The 21,093-nt window shown below is 53.0% G+C and overlaps 1 protein-coding gene across 8 annotated transcripts in view; it reads right to left on the bottom strand.

The window, feature by feature from the left end:
- Positions 1 to 21,093, bottom strand: part of USP20 (ubiquitin specific peptidase 20) — a 48,870-nt gene that overhangs the window by 12,019 nt on the left and 15,758 nt on the right. For 6 of the 8 annotated variants that reach the window (XM_036855544.1, XM_036855547.1, XM_036855543.1 and 3 more), the window contains 13 exons: positions 19,216 to 19,312; positions 14,087 to 14,140; positions 12,314 to 12,376; positions 11,857 to 11,988; positions 10,501 to 10,597; positions 10,064 to 10,133; positions 8,523 to 8,636; positions 7,087 to 7,165; positions 4,232 to 4,679; positions 3,715 to 3,855; positions 3,279 to 3,394; positions 2,844 to 3,016; positions 2,091 to 2,185 (listed from right to left, as the gene is read on the bottom strand). In XM_036855544.1, coding sequence (XP_036711439.1) covers positions 2,091 to 2,185; positions 2,844 to 3,016; positions 3,279 to 3,394; positions 3,715 to 3,855; positions 4,232 to 4,679; positions 7,087 to 7,165; positions 8,523 to 8,636; positions 10,064 to 10,133; positions 10,501 to 10,597; positions 11,857 to 11,988; positions 12,314 to 12,376; positions 14,087 to 14,140; positions 19,216 to 19,296 — 1,663 coding nt within the window. In that variant the 5' untranslated portion in view covers positions 19,297 to 19,312. Of the gene's footprint in view, positions 1 to 2,090; positions 2,186 to 2,843; positions 3,017 to 3,278; positions 3,395 to 3,714; positions 3,856 to 4,231; positions 4,680 to 7,086; positions 7,166 to 8,522; positions 8,637 to 10,063; positions 10,134 to 10,500; positions 10,598 to 11,856; positions 11,989 to 12,313; positions 12,377 to 14,086; positions 14,141 to 19,215; positions 19,313 to 19,508; positions 19,740 to 21,093 lie in introns of those variants that run through there. The other 2 variants (XM_036855548.1, XM_036855549.1) reach the window with 2 other exon arrangements.

Genomic DNA, 21,093 nt, shown 5'->3' with positions numbered 1-21,093 from the left:
CTGGATGTTCACATGCAAAAGAATGAAATTTTACCCCTATCTCACATCACTCATAAATATCAACTTGAAATCAGTTAAAGACTTAAATGTAAGACCTGACACCATAACACTCCTAGAAGAAAACATAGGGAAAAACTCCTTGACATTGGTCTTGGCAATGATTTTTTGGATATGACACCAAAAGCACAGGCAACAAAAGCAAAAATAAACAAGTGGGACTACATCAAAGTAAAAAGCTTCTGCACAGCAAAAGAAACAATCAACAAAATGAGGAGGCAACCTACAGCATGGTAGAAAATATTTTAGAAACCATATATCAGATTAGTGGTTAACATCCAAAATATATAAAGAATTCATACAAGTCAATAGCAAAACACAAATAATACAATTTAAAAATGGACAGAGACCTAAATAGGCATTTTTCCAAAGAAGATATACAGATGGCTAACAGGTACATGAAAAGATGCTCAACATGACTAATCATCTGGGAAATGCAAATAAAAACCACAATGAGATATCACCTCACACCTGTTAGAATAGCTATGGTCAAAAAGAGATTTTTTAAAAAAATTGTGTTTATTTATTTTTGGCTGTGCCACGTGGCTTGTGGGAGCTTAGTTCCCCTACCAGGCACTGAACCCAGGCCCTTGGCAGTGAAAGCACGGAGTCCTAACACTGGACCGCCAGGGAATTCCCAGAAAGAGATTTTTTAAAAAGACAAGAGAGTACAAGTGTTGGCAAGGATGTAGAGAAAAGGGAACCCTTGTGCACTATTAGTGGGAATGTAAATTGGTACAGCTATCAAGGCAAACGGTATGGCGGTTCCTCAAAAAATTAAAAATAGATCGATCATATAATCCAGCAATCCCACATCTGGGTATATAACCAAAGGAAATGAAATCACTATCTTGAAGAGATATCTGTGCATCCATGGTTCATCGCAGCATTATTCACAAGGGCCAAAAGGCCGGAGCAACCCAAGTGTCCATCGACAGATGATGAATAAACAAAATGTGGCCCACTTACACAATGGAATATTATTCAGCCTTAAAAAAGGAAGGAGGGACTTCCCCTGGTGGTGCAGTGGTTGGGAATCTGCCTGCCAATGCAGGGGACACGGGTCCGATCCCTGGTCTGGGAAGATCCCACATGCCGTGGAGCAACTAAGCCTGTGTGCCACAACTACTGAGCCTGCACGCCACAACTACTGAAGCCCGTGTGCCTAGAGCCCGTGCTCCGCCACAAGAGAAGCCACCACAACGAGAAGCCCACGCACCACAACAAAGAGTAGCCCCTGCTCGCCGCAACTAGAGAAGAGGCCGTGCGTAGCAACCAAGACCCAACACAGCCAAAAATAAATAAATAAATAAATAAATTTATTAAAAAAAAAAAAAGTAAGGAAATTCTACACTTGCTACAACATGGATGAGCCTTGAGGACATTATGCTAATAGACGTAGACTAGTCACAAAAGGACAATCACCGTATGATTTGACTTAGATGAGGAACCTAGAATAGTCAAATTCATAGGGACAGAAAGTAGGATGGTGGGTGCCCGGGGCTGGGTGGAAGGGGGAACAGGGAGTTGCTCTTTAAGGGAAAGTTTCAGTTCTGCAAGATGAGAACGTTCTGGAGATTGGTTGCACAACAATATGAATATAGTTAATACTACTGAACTGAACACCTAAAAATGGTTATGATGGTACATTTTATGTTATGTATATCTTACCACAATTAAAAATTAAACAAAAAGAGTTTTCCCAAAGGTTAGTGAGATGCCAATCACTGAACAGAAAAACAGGAAAAGGACAGGAATGGGAAATTTTAAAATAAGAAATACAGCCAATACACTTTAAAAACAAAAGTTCAAGCTCATCAATAATCAAGGAAATGTAAAATTAAAGACTGTTATCCTTTTTGTCCACCAAATAGGTAAAGGAAGGAAAACAGGTGAACCGCCAAGAGCTACAGGCGGTGGGGCTGCGAGAGTGTGCAGTCCCAGGCCCAGCCTGGCAGGCAGGGCTGGGACTCTGACGGTGAGTCCCAGGAACCCTGAACTGTGTGCTGACCCAGCCGGCCGGGTCCACTCACCCTTCAGCTCATCGGCGGCGAAGAAGGCAGCGAGGCAGTCTTCCAGGGTGACGACCGGCCCCCAAAACCAGCTGGGGGTACAGGATACCACGAACCTACAGAGACAGAAAGGGGGTGGCAGGGGTGCTGCCGGGGCCTCGGTGAGAGTAAGACGTGGGGGCCTTTGGGCTGGGGTCTGTTTGGGCCCAGACGGGCAGCTTGGCCCGGTGGGTGGAATGGGCCAAAGTCTGGAGCCAGAAGCCTGGGACCGCCAGCCAGCAGCTCCGTGTCCTTGGGAGGGCGACATCACTTCCCCCCGAGTCTCGCCTTCCTTATCTGCGAAGGGGCCCCAATCACGCTGGCCTGTCTTCTGGGCAGAGTACAGGTCCCTGACACCAGGCAGGTAAAGCCGGCCTCGGGGCACACAGTGGGGACTCGGGAAGGCCACCACGGCGCTCCCCACAGGGCCAGGCCTGCACTCCAGCCGCCGCCCTCCTTTCCAGCTGCCGCTTGGTCACACTCTCCATCGTCACCTGCCTTCCGATCCAGAGGCCCACCCGAACCAGGCCATCCCAGGACGGCCGAGGAGCACTCCCACCCCACTTGGCTAACCCCCAAGCCCCCTTCAGCCTCAAGCTCCCTGCCCAACTACACCCTCAGCCCTGCAAAAGCTTGCACTTTGCTGTTAAAGGTCTGTCGCCTGTCAGCCTGCGAGTTCCAGAAAGGCCAGGCCCGGCTGGCCTTGTGTCTCCAGCAGGCGGGAAGGTGGCGTACCGTCGGATATACTCCACGATAAAGGCCAGCCAGCCCTGGGCGGCGGAGCTGTCCCCACAGGCACCCGGCTTGGCCGGCACGTTCTGGTAGATGGCCGAGTGGAGCTTGGCCAGGTCTTCCTTGCCAGGAATGGGCAGCGACAGGTCCTGGAATGTCTCCACCGTGGTGGACACCTGGGGGGTTGAAGGTCAGCCTGGGTCTCCACCTCCCAGGGTTCCGCCCTGCCCAGACCAACCAGAGTTTGCACCCCAAACCCCAGCCACCAGAGGGCAGGTGTGGGGCAGAGAGCCTGCTCCCCGAGCCCGGGACACGGGAGGCCCACAGCCGGGGCCCACCCCTAGAGAAAGGCAGGGGGCACCAGGCAGAGAGCCAGCGCCCCACCCCCAAGCTGCGTGAGGACCCCGGTGCGTCCCTCCCCTCCCCCAGGGCGCCCACCCGGTCACAGGTGAGACACTGCACGAGGCTGAGGATGGAGCCGTCGAAGATGTCTGAGATGACGCTGCGGTAGCGCTGCTCCTTCCGCCGCCGGCTGCCGGCGCCCGGTACCTGGGCTGGGGGCACAGCACAGGACTAGGCCCAGCCCCCACTGGCCTGTCTGGGGCAAGGGGCGGTGCTGGGACTTGGGGTCAGATCTGCATGAGTCATGTGACTGGCCGGTGCCTCACTCATCGTCTGTGGGATGGGGCCCCGCTCGTGTCCCAGCCGTGTGAGGAGGGTTCAGAGACACTGCGTGAGGAGTACGGCAGCCCAGCCCCTGGTAAAGAGCGCTCCAAAACCAAAAACGGCAGCCAGAGGTGCGACTGCCACCCCAGCCCCGAGCTCCACGCGCGGAGGCCCTGCCCACCTTCCCTCCCCGCCCGCTCGTCCGAACCTTTCTTGAGCACGTAGGACGGCCCCATCCTCACGGGGCTCGCACGAGGAGGGCTGCCGGCCAGCTTGGCGTGGCCCTCGTGGTGGTGGACAGGGCTGCAGGGGCGAGAGGCGCTGCGCATGTGGGCCTCGTTGTCCGGCTCTGGGGGCAAAGGGGGGACCGTGCTGGGGCAGGGCAGCCGAGCCAGCCCCGGGCCTGGTCAGGAAGACCTGCCAGCGCCTCCTAAGGGGACTGAGGCCTGAACCCACCACATCTCCTCCGTCCTGGGCCCACCCCAGCCCCCCAGCCCCACGCAGAACGCGCTGTCCACACCCTTCCCGTTGCCAGCGGAGGGCTCAGGCGGGCTCTGAGTCCAAGTGAGTCTGGACACATCATCTACCCGATTTCTCACCAGTAAGCCGGGTCTCGTGGGAGAGCCCCCCAGGGTGGGGGGGAGCTGAGCAGGCTGTGGGTGCTCTGCCCCCCAGCAGGAGCTGGACGAACGGGGCTGCGACGCCCCGAGTGGCTTGGCTGGTACCTGGCGTCCGGCAGGGGCTGGTGGACCGCGGTGACGGCGGCTGCGTGTCCGTGGGCTGCTGGTCCAGGGCGGCCATGGCGGTGTCCACGTCGGCGTCCTCGTCCACCTGCTCCGAGTTGGTGCGCTGCTGGCCCCACGAGAACTTGCGGTCCTTCATGCGCTCCTTCTCGGAGATGGCGCGGCCCGCCTCGTCCGCGATCAGCAGCTCCGTCTCAGCCTGGGAGCCGCCCCTGCCGCGCCCCTGCCCGTCGCCCTCACCGCGGTCGCTGCTGGAGTCACAGGACAGGAACTCGTCCTCTGATGGGCTCCGGTCACCCTCCCGCTTCTCATCCGTGTCGCTCGAGTCCGAGTCCCGAGCCTCGGTCAGCGCTGCCGCCGTGGCCACCACGGGCTCCTTGAGCTCCTCGTGCAGCTGGTCCATCAGGCAGCGCAGGAACTCTTGGGTGTCCTGGAACCAGGGGCGGCATCGACATGGATGCCGGGGGTCCCACATGGGCACCCCTCACAGTGGCCTGCTCAACACTGCTGTCCTAACCCCCCTTCCACTGAGGACGACGCTGAGGCTCGAGAGGCTGGCCGAGCCCTCCCAGGCCTCGCACTGTGAAGTGGCAGAGCAGAGACGGTGACCCAGGTCCACCCGACTCCCAGCTCCTGCTCTCCATCACCTGCGGCCCTGCTTCCAACTCAGCATGGGAGAGAGTGGACGTATCGCGTTCAGCCATTAAAGTCGCCTTGCTCCCTAAAGGAGGGGACGGTGAGGGTGGGCAGGGAGCCCGAGTAGGACAAAGGTGACACTGTGAGTGCGTCTGCAGGTGAGCGCTCAGCTGAGTTCCACAGGGAGCAATGCCACCCGGCAGGCCAGGCTGCCTGCATCCTTGACCTGCCTCTGGTTCTCTCTGCCCTTCCAGTCCTTCGCCAGCCCCCGTGCCCACGCCTTCCCCTGCCATTGTGACTGGTGCAGGAGAACACGCTTCCCGCAGGCCTGGGCATGACTCGGACTAAGGTGCCACTTCAGGTTGGCTGGGTCTCCAATCCCAGCAGTGACGCTGTTATTCTGGCTATGCTGTGACTACGTCATAACCCAGAGGAAGCCAGGGCAGCGAGGCCTCTGGCACAGCCTGCCCACTGGCCCAGCCATGAGCAGCGCACACAGGAGGCGCTTTAAAAGGTCAGAAGATGATGGTGGCCGGCCTCTGACAGCTGGGGGCACTAGGTGCTGTGCGGGGCCACTGGGTTCAAAGTCCTGTCCTGTCCCTCACAGTCCCTGCCCCGGACGTCAGAAGCAGCTCCCGAGGCCAACTCCTGCCCAACGAGGCGGGGATCACACAGCGGCCAGACCCAGCCAAGCACCCAAAGCCTCAGGTCACCGATATGGAGAGAAGGGCCTCGTTTTCTCAGTTCTAGCGGAGGGAGGAGAGGGCTCTGGTTGGATTACATCGAGCATTAGGGAGGGGGTAGGAGATGTGTGTCCTGTGTGTCAGGGACACTGAAAGGTTCTTTTAAGAAACAGGCCCTCAATACATCATCTACTTTTCTTTCTGGTCCTTCCTTTTAACAAAAGTACCCTGTGTTCATTGCTAAAATCTCAAGCCATGTGGAAGCATGACAGCATCCTCTGGCCATTAAGAGAGCTCTACAGCTACCTGTATGTTTCAGACTCAGAAACGTCCCCTGTGCTACGCCCAAGACCCAGAGAAAGGGATGCTTTGGCGTCGAGTGGATGTTCGGCAGCAGCGAGTAGCCCTGCTCCCCGATGTCCTCACCGAGAGCCTGAGGGCCAGCAGGGGTCCTCGTACAGGGAGGGCCGCACTGCGGTGAGGGACAGCTCAGGTAAGCCTAAATCCCGGCCCTGCCGCTGTGCACTGTGTGACCTGAGCCACTTGTAGAACCTCTCTGAGCCTCAGCTCCTTACTATAATGTGAAGGTGATGACGGGGCCCACTTCATGAGAGTTCTGTGAGTAGAAACAGGGCTGAACTTATGTGGCAGGTACTGACCACTTAATAAATGGTACACGGTGGATTCTGATTACCGTGGGTATTACCACTCCCCAGAAAGGGCGGTGCGGAGGCAACGCTGGGCTTCTCAGGCAGAGGCCAAGTGTTCATCCAACTGAGGGTGTGAGCAGAGAAAGGCCCAGCAGCCCTCACCCTGGGGAGAGTGGGGGCAGGGTGGTGGGGGCCGAAGGAGGGGTCCAAGGGCATCCCTCGGTGACCGCTGCTCTGTTCCTGGGCCCCCCACGCAGGCAGCAGCATCGGCAGTGCAAACAGGTTCAGGCCAGCAGCAAACCCCAGTCTGGGGCAGGACTTGGACCACTTGAACGGTCCGCCTGGGGCAGGGGGAGGTGTGTGGCTGCATTCTGCTTCATCTTGGGCCCACGATTTTACGCCATAGAAAGATATCACTGGTTTCAGAGGGATTCTCTAGATTTACAAAAACTTGTCATCAAAATGTTTACTTTAATAAAAGTGAAATTCTGCCTGCGACTTGGGGAACAAGAAACCATGTGCCGATTTGAGTGAGGGCTGAGGTGCAGACACATGGAGATAAGGCTGCCTGAGGTCAACTTTCCCCTCTGCCATGTACCAGCTGTGTAACTGGTACGTGGTAAGTGGGTGAGGACTTGGCCGCTGAGCCTCAGTCTCCCCATCTGTTGAGTGGGGAGAACACCAGGTTGCCGGGAGGCCCCGACGTCCCCACACAGGTGAAGGGCTCAGGCAGCAGGTCTGATCCAGGAGCGCTGCCTGGCAAAGCAGAGCTGCTGCTGCCGATTTCCACAATGGTCTTGGCTTCAAAGCCAGGCCTGGTACGTTACAGCCCTGGGTGTTCGTTCCCCGGGCAGCTCGGACGGCCTACCTGCTGGGCATAGCCTCGGAACATCGGGTTGACCAACTTGATCCCATGGGACAGGCTGGTGGGAACCACGTAGCTGGGGCTGTAGGAAGACCAGACCCGTTAGTACAGGTGGCCTGCTCTGAGCTGCTCAAGCCCACGAGGGCGGCCGGGCAGCCAGTACAGCCAGATCAGACTCAGTGATGCGTTTACTACAACTCTGGGAGGTGCTAACCTGGCCAGGAGCCCCAGCAGGTTTGCACATCTCTAAGGTCAAGATGGAAAACGTCAAGTCACGGTTCAGTGAGGCAAAGGGCTCCTGACTGGGATGGCATCGTGTCCCACCAGCCCATGACAAGCTACTCTAAAACTGTTCTCATTAGAAAATATTTATTGTGGTTTTCTAATTTCAAAAGTAATACATGGGGGCTTCCCTGGCGGTCCAGTGGTTAAGACTCCGCGCTTCCACTGCAGGGCACACGGGTCTAAACCCTGGTCGGGAAACTAAGATCCCGCACGCGGCGTGGCGCGGCTGAATAAATAAATAAAAATAAATAAAAATGACAGCTGCTTTAAAAAAAAAAACACATGTTCATGACTGAAAAACAGAAAATTTCAGAAAAGCACAGCAAAGAATCATCAACACTAACAGCACCACCCAGAGATAACTACCATTAAGATTTCCAGATTTTTCCAAGAAAATAGAGACGCATATACAAAATTACATGCAGGTAAACAAATGTGGCTTCTTAAAATTGGAATTATATTGCATCATACTGTTTAATAATCTGCTTTTACACCTAATACGTTTCTATGCACTCACAGTTTTTGTTGTTGTTGTTGTTTTGTTTTGTTTTGGGTTTTATGGCCGCACCGCGCAGCTTGCAGGATCTTGGTTCCCCGACCAGGGATTGAACCCGGATCACAGCAGTGAAAGTCCTAACCACTGGACTGCCAGGGAATTCCCAGCACTCACTTTAAATTAGTCCCAATTTTAACTTTTCCTGGAGAAACAGATCTAACCCAGGCTTCTGGTCTTTAAAGTCCTTTTCACTGAGCTAAAGCCCCTGAACGTCAGTGCAAGCCACTTCTGAAATTCTTTCCTGTGTGCACAAATGTGGCTGAGACCTAGGAGTGGTCACCACACAACTCTGGACCTCAGCACACACGCTGCAAAATGCTGCCATCTTCAATCAATACCAGGCTCAAATTCTAGCTCCACCTTTCACAAGACGTGCTATCTTGAGCGAGATCCTTAAATCTTCTGAACCTCAGTTCCCCAATTTGTGAAACAGAGTTGGCTATGACCTACAGCTCGAAGGGCTGATGTAAGCATTGCACAGGGTAAAACACAGCAAGTGACGGTGAGAGGCTGAAGGCACAGGAAGGGCTCTATCAAGGGGCCGACAGAAAACCCATCCCCCCACCCCTGCCCCAGGTCAGGGACTCGGTCAACTCACCGTTTCCTGTGCCAGACCTCAGAGACCAGCTTCTGGTAACTTTTGCACAGGGCTGGCTTCTTGTCTGTGCGCACCAGGCCTCCACACTCCAAGAAGAACTGGGTCAGTGGGGGGCTGGGGGACGGGGCAGGGCGCCAGGTCAGAAGAGAAAAGAAGGGGGGCGTGGCATTGTTTACAAAGAGCCGGGTGGAGAAGCAAAAGTGTCTTGTGTGGGGTGTACTGTGGCCCCCCGGAGCCAGAAATGCCTGCAGAAGGCATTGAAGGACACCACCTGTTATGGGCTGAACTGTATCCCCCCAAATACATACACTGAGGGCTTCCCTGGTGGCGCAGTGGTTGAGAATCTGCCTGCCGATGCAGGGGACACGGGTTCGAGCCCTGGTACGGGAAGATCCCACATGCCGCGGAGCAACTAAGCCCGTGCGCCACAACTACTGAGCCTGCGCTCTAGAGCCCACGTGCCACAACTACTGAAGCCCGCGCACCTAGAGCCCGTGCTCCGCAACAAGAGAGGCCACCGCACTGAGAAGCCCGCACACTGTAATGAAGAGTAGCCCCCGCTCACTGCAACTAGAGAAAGCCCGCATGCAGCAACGAAGACCCAAAAGCAGCCAAAAATAAATAAATAAATAAATAAAAATTAAAAAAAAATAAATTCATACACTGAAGTCCTAACCCCCGTACCTTAGAATGTGATTGTGCTTGGAAATAGGGTCTTTCTTTAAAGACTGTTGTGTGAACGAGAGGAACTACTGCCTGTCCTCCCATCAGCCCCTTCTTGGAAACCTTCCTGAGCCCAAAAGCATCTCCCCCACTCCCCTTTTCTTTGTTTTTGTTATCTTATTACATAAGAAATACTCATTTACTGTAGAAAAATTTAAAAATACTAAGCAAACAATAATAATTGACCTTAATCCTACTACGTGAGGATAGCTACTCTGTAGATCTGGGGGCATATCCTTCTAGACTTTTCTATGCATGCATATCCCCCATCCCTTCCTTCTCTCTCACACGCTCACACACACACACACACACACACACACACACACACACACATATTGAACCCCTACTAGGTGGGAGACCCTGAGTGCCAGGAATAGGAGATGTCCCAGCCTCAGGGAGTGGACACCCTATCCTAGATGGAAAATAGTATTTTCCCTCCAAAATGGGATTGCACCAAACAAAGGTTTATAATCTTCTTTTTCCTACTTATCATATTCTGAACTCCTCCCCTTTTTAATAAATATTGTCCTGCACCATTTTTTCCTGAACTCACTGTAAGCCTGCCATATAATAAATTTATGATTTTATCAACTATTAAGTTGTTTCCAGTAAACAGCAGAATGATGAACCTCATTGCACAGACAGCTTTCTCAACATCTCAGGGTACCTCCTTAGGATAAATTCCAACAGGAGGGATTGCTGGGTCAGAGGGCATGTGTGGTTTGGGGCATTTTGATGTGTATCCATATACAGGCTTCTGTGGGCAACGTACAGAACCTGGCTTGGGGGCCCCAACTCCCAGATGAGGCACAACCTACCAATTGGACAGGGCCTGCAGGGCCGCGTTCATGTAGCAGGAGTTGCCAAGGTTCTTCATGCCCGTGAGGCCTGGGAGACCAGCGCACACAGAGGAAGGGGAAGGTGAGCATCTCGACCCGGCAGGAACCCGTAGAGGATGGTTCTGAGCCCCCAGGACCCACCCCGGAAACCTGCCGAGTCCGCTGACGTGGTTCCACTCCCAGCAGCTCTGGTTACCGCAGTGTACAGAACCCATGGACACCCCGCCCTCCGCCCAGCCCAGCCCACCGTCAGCACCGAGCAGGGGCAGCGGCCTGGGTGCAGAGGGGCCGGCCTGCCCAGGGGCACATGGCTGTATGGGGCTGAGGGCAGCGGCTGGCGCCCCAGGGAAGCCCTCGTGCCCCACAGGCCACCCCGCCCTGCCCAGGAAGCGCAGCGCAGCACGTGGGGCCGTTACCTCGCGGTTTGAGGTCATCGTCCTCTGACTCGGACTCTCCTTCGTCAGCCACAGCAATGGGAACAGCTTTCAGAGGGTGGGAGGGCAGCGCAGAGTCCTGAGTTCGAGAACCAGAGTGAGGAAAACTAGGGGGGTGAGGAGGGAGAGCGGTTGGGGTCAGAGGCCCATGTGCCTCCCCCGCTGGGGTTCAGGGTGGGGGGAGAAGCCCAGCAGCCCCCCAGCCTGCACTGAGCCAGCCCATCTGAGCCGAGGACACCGTGCAAAGAGAGGGCATTGGTGGCCTTGCCCTGGGAACTCCGTGACTTGTATTTTACTTACAATAATGAGTACTAATAATTTAATTTATTTATAATAAATTTGGGAAAAAACAGAAACACAGAAAAAACAGGCAATCCAACTTTCCTGAGACAACCACTGTTGAGAGTCTATCTTATCTATGTAGCGTTTTAACTGTTAATACACATACACACTCAAAACAGGATTTGTATATACTTCTTCAGAGCCTTTTGTGTAAAAAATCATAAATATCTACCATGTCCACAAACGTATTCCATATACACTTATCAAGCACCCATTATGTGATGGCCACTGTCCAACGTGGAGAAGACAGCACTGCACACACACAGACACACGCACGCAGACACGCCTGGCCTCCACACGCACACACACACGCACGCACGCAGACACGCCTGGCCTCCACACACACACACGCACACATGCACGCACACACGCCTGGCCTCCACACACACACACGCACACACATGCATGCAGACACACCTGGCCTCCACACACACACACACACACACATGCATGCAGACACACCTGGCCTCCACACACACACACACACACACATGCATGCAGACATGCCTGGCCTCCACACGCACGCACACACACACACACACACGCACACATGCCTGGCCTCCCGGGGCCCCAGGGCCGGCTCTCTGACTGCTCCCCGAGGCCGGCTCCGGGCTGGGCTCACCCGCCTGCCTCCTTTAAGGGCTGCTCAGCTCCCTGCGTGTGCCTTGCCTGGTGGGGGGCAGGAGGTTTCCGGGTGTTTCCCCCAGAGAGGTGGCTGCAGGACCATCACCAGGGGCTCTCCATAGGCCAGGGAGGGTGTGCCCCGCCCCAAGGCCCTGGGCTCACCCGAGGCCTACAAACTCCCTGAGGGAGGGCCGCCCTCCTTCCACTCACCTCTGTGTCACCGGGCCCTGACACAGGGCTGGGGCTCAGCAGGCATTAGCTGACACGAGCTCCTCAAAGCCAGCTGGGAACGCTGGGCAGGAACGGACGCCGTCGGGGACCCACCGCCCTGCCCTCCTGGGCGTCTCCTCGGCTGGCGCCGCACCCGCTCACCTGCTCTGAGAACTTGGGCGAGGGGCCTGGCGGCTGGGCCGCCAGCCGAGGCTCCAGGAACACCTCCTTCTCGCAGGCGTAGCACCACACCCGGAACGTGGTCAGGTTCACCGTCAGGTTGTGCTTTTTGGCCTAGAGGGCAAGATGCAACATCAGAAGGATACAGTGGCCTAACGGGTGCCCCAGGCCTGCCTCAGGGCTGCGTGAGCTCTCCGGCCTCGGGAAAAAGCCCCATCGGGTCAGAGGCCTCGAAGCTCGGGACCCGCTCCCCCCACAGGCCAGGGGTGCCAGGGGCTGCAGCAGCATTCTCTCCTGCTGCTTTGCCGTGATTCTTCCCATTTTATACACATAACCACTGAAGCCCAGAGCGGTAGATGGCGCTGGGGGCGGCCGAAGCTGGGGTTTGAACTCTGGGCTGTCGGACCGCAGCGCCCGTGCTCCCGGCCACCACGCTCACCTGCGCATGGATGGTGCTGTGGTCAGCGAAGGATTCTCCGCAGCCAACGTAGGAGCAGGCGACCTGGGGAGGGGGGTGGAGAGGAAGGGAGAGCGGACGGATGGGGCGGCCAAGAGGACGCTGCCAGCACAGCGAGCCAGTGCCCGTCTCCACCCAACAGGACCCACAGGCACCGAGGCCCTGCCGCCCTGCAGGAACACAGGTTTGCCCAGCCAAGGTCCGCGCTGGGCAGGGATGGCCACCACACAGCTGCCCCCGCCTCTGAGCGAGACGGGCAGTGTGCCCCGAGCTGCTGCTCTCCTGCAAGAAGCCAGGCAGGGTCGCAGCCAGATCCGGGCAAAGCTGAGGCCCGGCTGCTTGGCGCCCAGACTCTCTCCCCCTCCACTTGTCCCTTTTTCACTAAAACCCCACTTCCTGAGGGGCCACTTATCGGGACCCACACTTTGGGTGGGGAGACTGGGCCTCACAGCCATTTTCTAACGGGGAACACTGAATCGGGCAGAGGCGGCTGGGGCCCGGTGCAGACCCCATGCCCCTCAGCGTCCCTGGTGACCTGCCTCTGGCCTTGCACTCTCCTCTCCCAAATCCACCCAGCTCCCAAGGCCCAGCTCAAGGTCTCTCCTCTGCGGGCCTCCGCCCCAGCGATCAGCCCGCTTCTCCGCAGGAGTGCTCTGGTGTCGTTTGCGGCTGTGGTCAGCACTGCACAGGCTGCTGAGGACCTTGCAAGGAAACGACCTTTGGGCTGCGGCATAAAGGACGTGCCACTTTCTGCGTCAGGTCCGTCTCTGTCTCTCTGGGGGGCCTGTGGGCTCCCGGGAGGTAAGACCACGCCTCGCACTTCTTGCTGTCCCCTGGGGGCCCAGACGGTGTCTTGGAGTGTATTTTACACTGAGCAACAGGCCCAAAAGGAGGAGGCCAAAGCCCCGTGGGGGGGTCCTATGTCTTCTGCAAAGACAGACTTGAACTATGGTATTTTCACCCCTGTGGGCTTTTTTGTTTCTCCTTGTATTTGTTTTCAAAGAAATTTTAAGTAACAGCCATTTTTAGTTTGACTATAAAATGCAATACATACTTGTAGAAAAGTTGGAAAACACTACAAAGTTACAAAGAAAAATGAATTACCCATAATTCTACCCCCCAGAGAAAACTGTCACGTGTTGATACATCTACTGTTACTCTTTTTGGTAAGCAGTAATAATCACGACCAGATTTTCCTGGACACTGTCTACCGGCCACACACCCTGTTAAGACCATCACAGGCATCATCTCGTCAAATTCTACCCTAAGGTGGGTCTGCAAGGCGGGGGTAGTTATCAGTGCTGTGGACTCTACTTTATAGACAGGGAAACAAAGGCCCGGGCCAGGGCTCAGAGCCAAGATGCTACATCGTCACACACACACACACACACACACACACACACACACACACACACACACACACACACACACACACACACACACACACACACACACACACACACACACACACACACACACACACACACACACACACTAATGCCAATGGGATCATTCAGTCCAGAGTCTTCTCCAACTTGCTTTCTCCTCTTGGCATCTTTAATGGCTGCCAGGGCAGCCAGGCCGGGGGCTCGCAGACTCTGGGGCCCTCTTGGCTTGGGCTTGGGAACCACACCCGAGACATCCATGCCCTGTGTCCCCGCCCAAGGTTCCCAGCTGTGCCCATGGGGGACGGATGTTCCCACCCCAGAGTCTGGACCCAGCTCCCCACCCCAGACAGCTGCAAGGATACGTTACCTGGAGACAGGCCCACAGGTTGGGTCCGGAAACACCGCATGACTGACAGGTGCCCTGTGTGAGGTGCGGAAAGAGAGGAAGAGAAGGGTGTGAGTGGTCTGTCGGATGTGCACTGACGGACGCACCTGAAGGTCTCAGCTTAGAGGCTTTGCCTCAGAAGCCCTCGCTGGCCCACAGGGGCACTTTAAATTTTATTGTTTGAGTTTTGTTTTATCACGTGCCTGTAAAAACATTTTCAATACAATCATTTAAAGCCTAAATAAACAGACGCCATAATATGCTCCCTCAACATACCTTCTACCCTTCCTTCGTTGCATTTATTTATTTAAGCCTTTCTCCCCACCTAGACTGTGGGCTCCATGAAAGAAGGATGGTCTGTTTTGCCTACCCCTGCGACTTCACAGAGAGCCTGGTACAAATCAGGAGATCAATGTATTTGTTGACCACAGAAAACACCCAGGTTTCTGGTGGTCTGGATGACAGAGCCTGCTTCTTGTCTACCAATATCTCTCCTCCCCGCTTTAATAAAAGAATCCATGAATTTAGGCTGAGCACATGGCCAGCCAGCTGCAGACTATGTGTCCCAGCCCCCGCTGTGATCATGGGGCTCAGTTCTAGTCAATAGCATGACAGCAAAAAGCGACATGTGCCACTTCTGAGTTTTGCATAACCCTTGCTCTTTCTCCTCTTTCCATTGGCTGGAATGCAGATGTGATGGCAGGAAGTGAAGCAACCACTTTGGACCTGGAGATGAAAGCCATGTGTTGAGAATGGCAGAGCCACTCTATCAGTGCTACCTACATCTGGACTGTTCAGTGAGAGAAAAATAAACTATCTCATTTAAGCCACCATATCTCAGGGTCTCTTTGTTGTAATTTAAGCTGTCCTAAGTAATTTTGTCTGTGCCTGTCTAGAACAGCAATTCCCAACTGAGCCTCCACAACACCCAACATGTCTCTGCCAGTTGTGAGATGAATTCTAAGCGCTGGTAGCAGTTACAGAGTACTTAATCAGAGTGAGAGCTGACCTCTGGTGAGGGATCACAATGGTCCAAGCAACCAGCTAAGTTTTTTACACCTTGCTCATGTAATCCCCACCACAGTCTGTGCAGCAGGTCCCATCAAGATCCCCTTCGTAAGATGAGAAACTGCGGCTCAGAGAGGTCATGACCCTACAGAGCAGAGTCAGAAGGGGAAGCTGAGGAGCCGGGGTCATCAAACTTCCCAGTTTCCTCCCAAGGGTGACCAGGTCGACCCCCAGGCCTCCATGGGAACTTCTTCGTCTCACTAAGCCCAGGTTTTGGCTGTTTGTAAAGAGCCTGAATGTGGGACTCTCACTAGGGTGGAGGCGACACAGCTCATCCCACACAACAGGGCAGAGATTTGCAATCTGTGATTTAGGGTCTCTTGCTAAGGATGCTACGGCTGGCTGGAGATCAGTCTGCTTAGTGGACTCAAAGTCACAGCTCTTGACCTTTCCAAATCTGTCATCTCTTTTGTGATTTCCTGATTTCACAGTTCACTCCCATCTTCCCAAGTTTTTTTTTTCATTTCAGTCATTTGAATGATAAAAGTATTGTATGTTTAACAATTTAAATGATACACATACACTGTATATGATGTGTAGTATATTATATACAGTACATATATTATGTATATAATGTGTAGTGTATTATATGCAATACATATATGCTGTAATAATTTGAAGTATACCCCTCCATATCTTCTTCTTATATAAACATATATGCATAGATGGGGGGTGTGTGTGATTTCTAGCAAAAATAAGATCAGGGCTTCCCTGGTGGCGCAGTGGTTGAGAGTCTGCCTGTCAATGCAGGGGACATGGGTTCGAGCCCTGGTCTGGGAAGATCCCACATGCCGTGGAGCAACTGGGCCCGTGAGCCACAATTACTGAGCCTGCGCATCTGAAGCCTGTGCTCCACAACAAGAGAGGCCGCGGTAGTGAGAGGCCCGCGCACCGCGATGAAGAGTGGCCCCCGCTTGCCACAACTAGAGAAAGCCCTCGCACAGAAACGAAGACCCAACACAGCCATAAAAAATAAATAAATAAATAAATAAATAAGATCATACTATACAAATTTTTTGGTAACAGGCTCTTGTCACCTATTTGTGGTCATCCTTCTAGTCTGTACACAGAGAGCACATCTCATGCTTTGCAGTAAGTGCATGGTGGCACACACTATGGGCACAGACACCACAATCTATTCACTCATTCCCTTCTTAATGAATATGCAGACTGCCACCAGTATTTTCCTTCTACAAATAATGCTCAATAAATACTGCTGTATGTGTAACTGGTACTACATTTCTACTAGATAAACTCCCAGAGGTGGAACTGCACCCCTAAAGTCACAGTAATGCCTAACCCCACTACCACGCCTGGTCTACTTCCCTCCCTTGGTCAGCTCTGAGTGAGAGCAACTTCTGCTTTGCCCATCTGAAAATGGGGTTATGTTGTTTTCTCTGGCAAAATCCTTAACCATCAGGGAAGTCAGGCATCTTTTTTCAAGAGTTTCTCGGCCATTTGCATTTCCTCCATTTTGAGCTACCTGTTCAATCCTTGCCCCTTCTGGGTATTTTATTTTATAAATTTTATTTATTTATTTGTTTGTTTATTATTTATTTATTTATTTATTTATGGCTGCATTGGGCACGCAGGCTTCAGTAGTTGTGGCACGCGTGCTCAGTAGTTGTGGCTCGCGGGCTCTAGAGCGCAGGGTCAGTAGTTGTGGCACACGGGCTTAGTTGCTCCATGGCATGTGGGATCTTCCCGGACCAGGGCTCGAACCCGTGTCCCCTGCATTGGCAGGCAGATTCTTAACCACTGCACCACCAGGGAAGCCCCTTCTGGGTATTTTAAAACAACACTGGTTTCATTTTGTAGATTTCCAAAAGGCTGCCACGTCCCAGCCCAGTCTTTCCATGTTTTGCCTCCCTCTTCCCACCTCGTTTATCTCCTCCCTGCTCTCAGATTCCCTGAGAAATCTCTCAGTTTGTCTCACTTATTGCTTTGTGCAGACTCAGGAAGAGACGCAGCATTAGACAGTGCAAATGCACCAGAGCCTTGCTCTGCCCCTCCTCCTGACCACACTGAAACCGTGCCCCTTAGGGTTAACAGAAATTGGTGATTAACAGAAATTGAACTTGTCTTACAGAACAGCAGCTAAGGAAACAGCTCCTTAAAAAGCCCCTCTGCTCTGAGCCTGCCTTCACTGAGCAAGCTTGTCTTAGTTATTTTTCTCAAATTGCATTGCATACCCTCCAAGCTTTGCGTAGCCTATATATCACAAGACTCCTTAACAACCCCTACAGATAACAGCTCTAACAGCGCTGATGTATGGGTCACTATAGGAATAGGGGCTTAAGCTGTTTTTCAGAAACTTGGAGTCAGCTCTTGTCCAGTTTGAGCTGGCTTAGACTGGTTGGGACCACTGACCCTAAAACTGGGCCTACGTAGGTGTCCGATGAATGACCTTTTGTCGTCAGAGGGCCAAAAACTCCACCCTCAGATCATGCTAGTTTTGAACACACATCCCAGGAAGAAGGATGTAACTCAGATAACACCTGCGCAGAACACTGATTACCTCACCTTTCCCCACGCCTAAGACCACCCTGCTTCTTTATGCCATAAATACCCCAAGCCCCTCGCCTTCGGGGAGGTGGACCTGAGACTTGTTCTCTTGTCTCCTCGCTTGGCTGCCTTGTGAATAAATCCTTTCTCTGCTGCAAACCTCGGTGTCTTGGCGTTTGGCTTGATGCATGCTGGGCAAACAAACTTGGTTCAGTAACAGCCAGTGAAACTACTTCAAAAGAAGCCAAGGGTACTTTGAAGAATCGCGCCCTCACGCGGGCCCAGACTAAACCAGCTCAGGCCAAAAGCCACCCAGAACCTGCTGGTGCAGGGAGGCTGAACGACCAGCATTAGGTGCCTGGAAAGAAGAAAAGGAAATATGTCTAGGAATCTGACCCACCTCCACTTCTGGGAATGGCCCCTACACATGGCTCTGCCCCTGAACACAATGACACTGTATCGGCAGAAGGCTGCAAAGGGCCCAGATGTCCACCCACAGAGGATCAGCCATGGAGTCCACACAACGAACATGATGCAACTTCAAGATAAACCATGAGATCTATGTGCCGAGGCCAGAGAGCTCCAAGATACACTGCCCTGTGAATAAAGTACGTTACAAAAATAGCTGCGGGGGCTTCCCTGGTGGCGCAGTTGTTGAGAATCTGCCTGCCAATGCAGGGGACACGGGTTCGAGCCCTGGTCTGGGAAGATCCCACATGCCGCGGAGCAAATGGGCCCGTGAGCCACAATTGCTGAGCCTGCGCGTCTGGAGCCTGTGCTCCGCAACAAGAGAGGCCGCGATAGTGAGAGGTCCGCGCACCGTGATGAAGAGTGGCCCCCGCTTGCCGCAACTAGAGAAAGCCCTAGCACAGAAATGAAGACCCAACATAGCAATCAATCAATCAATCAATCAATCTTTAAAAAAAAATAGCTGTGGTACACTACCTTTTATGTAATAAAGGGGAAAATGAAAAATAAGTATTTCCATAAAGAAACTCTGAAAAGATACAAAAGAAACTAATGTCCCTGGTTACATGAAGGTGGAATGGAGAAGGTGGGCACAGGGCAGGTGGGGGAGGGGGTATTTCTTGACATTTTTCTTCTTACATTGTTTCATTTTTGAACCACATGTTACCTATTTAAAAAAATTTAACTTAACAAACAGACAACAACACATCTTCCCTATTCAAAGTGGCCCACCTTCTCTCTTTGAGGCTCCCTGAGCCCTTCCCAGGTCACGTGTGCAAAAATGCCCGTGGACTCTCAGAGTCTGACTCATTCCCTGCCTTGCACCTGCTCCAACCACTAATGGGCAGAGCATCAGTGTTCCCAAATGGACTGGTCTACATGGTAGTTAATGGCTGTTAGGACACAGCCCCCGGAAGGCCTCCTAAACAGACGCCAGCTTCTCCATTTACAGCAAAGGCCAAGCAGAGACCGTCAGGAGCCAGCTCTTCCGCTGCTTCAGAAATGTTCGCACCCCAGGAATGTGGTGGCCCTGGGTGTGGGCCTCAGCCCCGTAAGGTCTGACCCTTTACCTTGGATTTGAGCAGCAAGTCCTCTTTGGTCACCTCCCCTACAGAGTCAAGATGAGGGCAAAGGTCCCTGGAGTCCCCCATGCTGGCCTGGGCTTACCTACGAGAAAACACAAGGAATCCTGGGTTAATGGCAGCCACTGCTGGCCAGAGGCAGGGGAGGCTGGTGGTGAAGTGCACACTTTGGTCTCGAGTCCCAGCTCTGCCACATACCAGCTGGTGACCCAGGGAAGCTGCTTAACTTCTCTGAGCCTCACCCTCCTTGCCTGAGAACGGGGGAGGGAGATAACACCCACCCTGATGGGTTGCTCAGAGGACTCATGAAGATAATATACGTCAAACGCCTGGCGCAGGGCTGGCACAGGGCTGGCACAGGGAGAGCAGGTGCTGGGACGATGATTAGGATTCAGGCGCTGGGTGTGATGACTAAAAGTGTCGACAGGGAAGATGCAAGGGTCCTGCCTACATTGGGGAAGCTGCGTGTCAAGGAATCTAAAACCGTGGTACTTTTATTAAAAGACACCAGACCCATGACGCGGAGACTACTCTACCCAAGGGGGCAGCAGAGGGCTGGGTGGAGAGGCTGGATCTCAAAACCAAGTAGAAAGGCAAGAAGCAGATGTTGACCTCAGTCTTCTCTAAGCAAGCAAGACCCCTCTTCTCAAGAGCTTCTGAGAGGCCAGGTGCCCCACGGGCCACTTATCTCACTTCCTGTGAGAAACCCCACTTAGAGAAGAATCCTTAAACACCACGATACTAGAGGAGGCCATCAGAGCAGAAGCTCCTCCAGAAAGTGTTTCCTGAGAAGGAGCAAGTCAGAGAGAAGGGCGGGCAAGCCAACCTAGGAAGAGGTCTGAAAGATGTTCACTAAAGCACCAAATGGTGGTGTATCTGGGTGATAGATTTCACAATAGCTTTGTTGTTTTTGGACAATGATACATGCTTATTATAAAAACAAAACTCAGATGATGTTAAAAAAAAGAAGTACAAAGTAGAAAGTAAAATTGCTGATGATACTGTGGCAAACTTCCTTCCTGACACTCTTCTGTGTATAATTTCTCTCTTTTTTTAAATCAGAAGGAAAAAAAGCTATTTCTGTTTTGAAAAACAAATGCTTCCTTTGAGGGAACTCCTTAGTGGTGATAGGTAGTTCTGTATTTTGACTGTGGTGGTAGTTACGTGGCTCTACATGTGTGTAAAGCTGCTCAGAACTGAACACACACACACACACACACACCTCATACACACAAATGGGTGCAGGTAAAACTGGTGAAATCTGAATAAGCTCCGTGGGTGGTACCAGTCACTTTGTTGGTCATCACACTGTGTTACAGATACACCAGAGATGTGTTACCACTGGGGGACACTGGGTGAAAGGTACATGGGACCTCCCAGCACATTTTTGGCAACTTACTGTGGATCTATAATTATTTCAAAAGAAAATGTTTAAAAAGAAATAACTAAGTAAATGCTTCCACAACCCAATATTTTAGCAGAAATTGTACCCAGGAACCTGGCTTTTGATTCTAGCTCCAAACTATTACCAAGAAAGGTCCAACCAATCAAAGATGTGGGTGGAGCCAAAAGTGCTTTAATCAAAGGCAGAGGCTATGCATCCACCAGAGGGAGGTAGGCACCCTCCTGTAAGCCCCCTCCTCACTCCAAATGGTCAGCCGCGGGTGAAGTGGCCCGGACTCCCAGCCAGAGCAGGAGGGGTTGGGACTGATTAGGGGCCAGATCCCAGACTAAGTGCTTTCCGTGTATTCTTTCACTGAAAACTTCCCCCGACAATCTTGGAGGCAGCTGTGTTTTGCCCCATTTTGTAGATGAGGAAACAGGACACTTCTGGTCTCAGGTCTTGCAAACAGGAGCACCAGGGCT

Source organism: Balaenoptera musculus, chromosome 6, assembly GCF_009873245.2.
Source record: "Balaenoptera musculus isolate JJ_BM4_2016_0621 chromosome 6, mBalMus1.pri.v3, whole genome shotgun sequence".
Lineage (NCBI taxonomy): Eukaryota > Metazoa > Chordata > Mammalia > Artiodactyla > Balaenopteridae > Balaenoptera > Balaenoptera musculus.
The sequence above is the reverse complement of the archived record's forward strand: the minus strand, read 5'-3'. Positions and strand labels throughout refer to the sequence as shown.